The sequence below is a fragment of the Echinops telfairi genome, unplaced genomic scaffold (assembly GCF_000313985.2).
Source record: "Echinops telfairi isolate 266 unplaced genomic scaffold, ASM31398v2 ScPeMD7_2;HRSCAF=8, whole genome shotgun sequence".
Classification (NCBI taxonomy): Eukaryota; Metazoa; Chordata; class Mammalia; order Afrosoricida; family Tenrecidae; genus Echinops; species Echinops telfairi.
In genome coordinates, this window is record NW_022103898.1 from 78928086 (window position 1) to 78930323 (window position 2238).

General features: G+C 31.6%; 1 protein-coding gene across 1 annotated transcript in view; it reads right to left on the bottom strand.

Moving 5' to 3' along the window:
* Nucleotides 1–1592: 1592 nt before the first annotated feature.
* Nucleotides 1593–2238, bottom strand: part of LOC101648946 (olfactory receptor 6C68-like) — a 1446-nt gene continuing 800 nt past the window's right edge. Inside the window, exon 2 of the mRNA XM_004700864.3 lies at nt 1593–2238. Coding sequence (XP_004700921.3) covers nt 1593–2238 — 646 coding nt within the window.

Sequence of the window (2238 nt, forward strand, 5' to 3'; positions counted from 1 at the left end):
GGAAATGGGGAACCAATTACAGGAATCTACATATAACCTTCTCCCTGGGGAATAGACAACAGAAAAGTGGGTGAAGGGAGATGTCAGACTGGGTAAGATATGACAAAATAATAATAATTTATAGATTATCAAGGGTTCAGGAGTGAGGGGGGAGTGAGGAGGGAGGGGAAAATGAGGAGCTGATATCAAGGGCTCAAGTGGAAAGCAAATGTTTTGAGAATGATGATGGCAACAAATGTACAAATGTGCTTGACACAATGGATGTATGCATGGATTATGATAAGAGTTGTACGAGCCCCCAATAAAATGATTTTTAATATATATTAAATATAACCGCATTTTATAAATGTTCTTTCATCAGCATCAAAGATTCATTAATTTTCTATTGTATGTTAGCCTGTGGAATTTGGTTTTCTGAGTGTGTAGAGGTATAGTTAAAATACTTTTCCTATTTTCTTTTTTTAAAATAATATAATAATTTATGTCAGCTCCTGAAACTTTCTCTATACATACAAAGAATTTTAATATATTTCTTTAAAAATAAGATCTAATATTTTGGTAAATACTGTTATCTTGCACCATAATTTCTTAATTGACTTAGACATTACCAAAATGATGTTCATTTTGCCGTCCCAAATTCTTTATTATTAAAAATTGACTGAAATCAGTAGGATTAGATATGCATTTCAGGCTACTGGACAGGTATGCCATAAATTCCTAGGCTGAGATTTTACAGATGAAAGATTACATGTACTTTTGATAAATAAGTCTAATGTTGCCAAAAATATATGTATTTAAGTGGCTATTTTTTGCAAACATGCTAATACTACAGATCATCAAAATAATTGCCTTTTGTACACGTGATTAATGGATTAAATAACAAAGTTTTCATCTGAAAATCAATGATTTCTAATAAAGCAGAACATTATTTCATGTTAGGATAAATATTTGTATTTATTTTACCTTACTATATATGTTTTTTTAGTTTTTTTTACTGATTCATAGAAACTCCTTATATATTGATGTTATCAACCCTTTCTTATGAATTATGTCAGAAGCTTACTCTTTTGAAGAGCTAATTCTATTTATTATTTTAAGCATAATTTGATTAATGTATATATCACATACCATTTAATTAAATCATTCAATTATATTAAGAGTTATGCAATCATCACCACAATCATTTTCAGAACATTTTCTGTTCAATATTATTCATTATATTTTCTATTTACAGTGGAATTTTAAAAGTCTGTTACTTAAAATATTTCATTTAAAAAAAATGGTGGTGGGGGGCCTGTTTTGTTAAAAAGACCTGTGAATGCACATATTATAAATCTTCAACAGTAACTAAAAACAAGATAATAAGTAATTTAACAATTAAATTTTCTAACTGCAGGACTTTTTATCACCTACAGAGCATTGGTAAGTAATTGCTTGTTCATTAATGAATGGTTGAGAAAAAATGATTAAATGGCAGTAGGATCAACCTCATTGTTCTATAGGTTAAGTAATTACATATGTGTTTATTATATCCATGAAAAATATAAAGTCAATATGCATAATTCACATTCATTTATGAACTTAGGAACACTTTATTTCTTGGAGAGAAATGCAATTTTTTTAATTAAATCAATAAAAGCTTGTTTAACCTGCTTATTCCTCAGGGTATATATAAAAGGATTCAGCATTGGTGATATGGATGCAATAAGCAATGCCACACTTTTATTAATCTCCACATCTTCTTTTCCAGAAGTTTTGAGATAGATGAAGATGCAGCTTCCATAGGAGATGGAAACTACAATCATGTGGGAAGAACAGGTGGAAAAGGCCTTTTTCTTCTGTTTAGCAGAAGGGAATTTTAGGATTGTCTTCATGATAGAGATGTAGGAAAGAACGACACATACAAGAGTAATGATGAAGATCAGTCCAGCACAGGCTATAACCATCCGCGCAGCTAACCATGTGTCTGAGCATGAGATTTCCAGAAGAGGTGGTGCATCACAGCCAAAATGATCAATGGCAGTAGAGTCACAGAACTCCAGAGTTGCAATTAAGCTAAATGGGGGAAGGATAATACAAAAGGCTATCCCCCAACAGCAGATAACCATTGTTCTGCATACTCTGATGCTCATGATGGTCATATAATGCAGGGGTTTGCAGATGGCCACATACCGATCATACGACATAGTGGCCAAAAGAAAAAACTCGGATGCCGCAAAGATATCTATAAAAAATAAT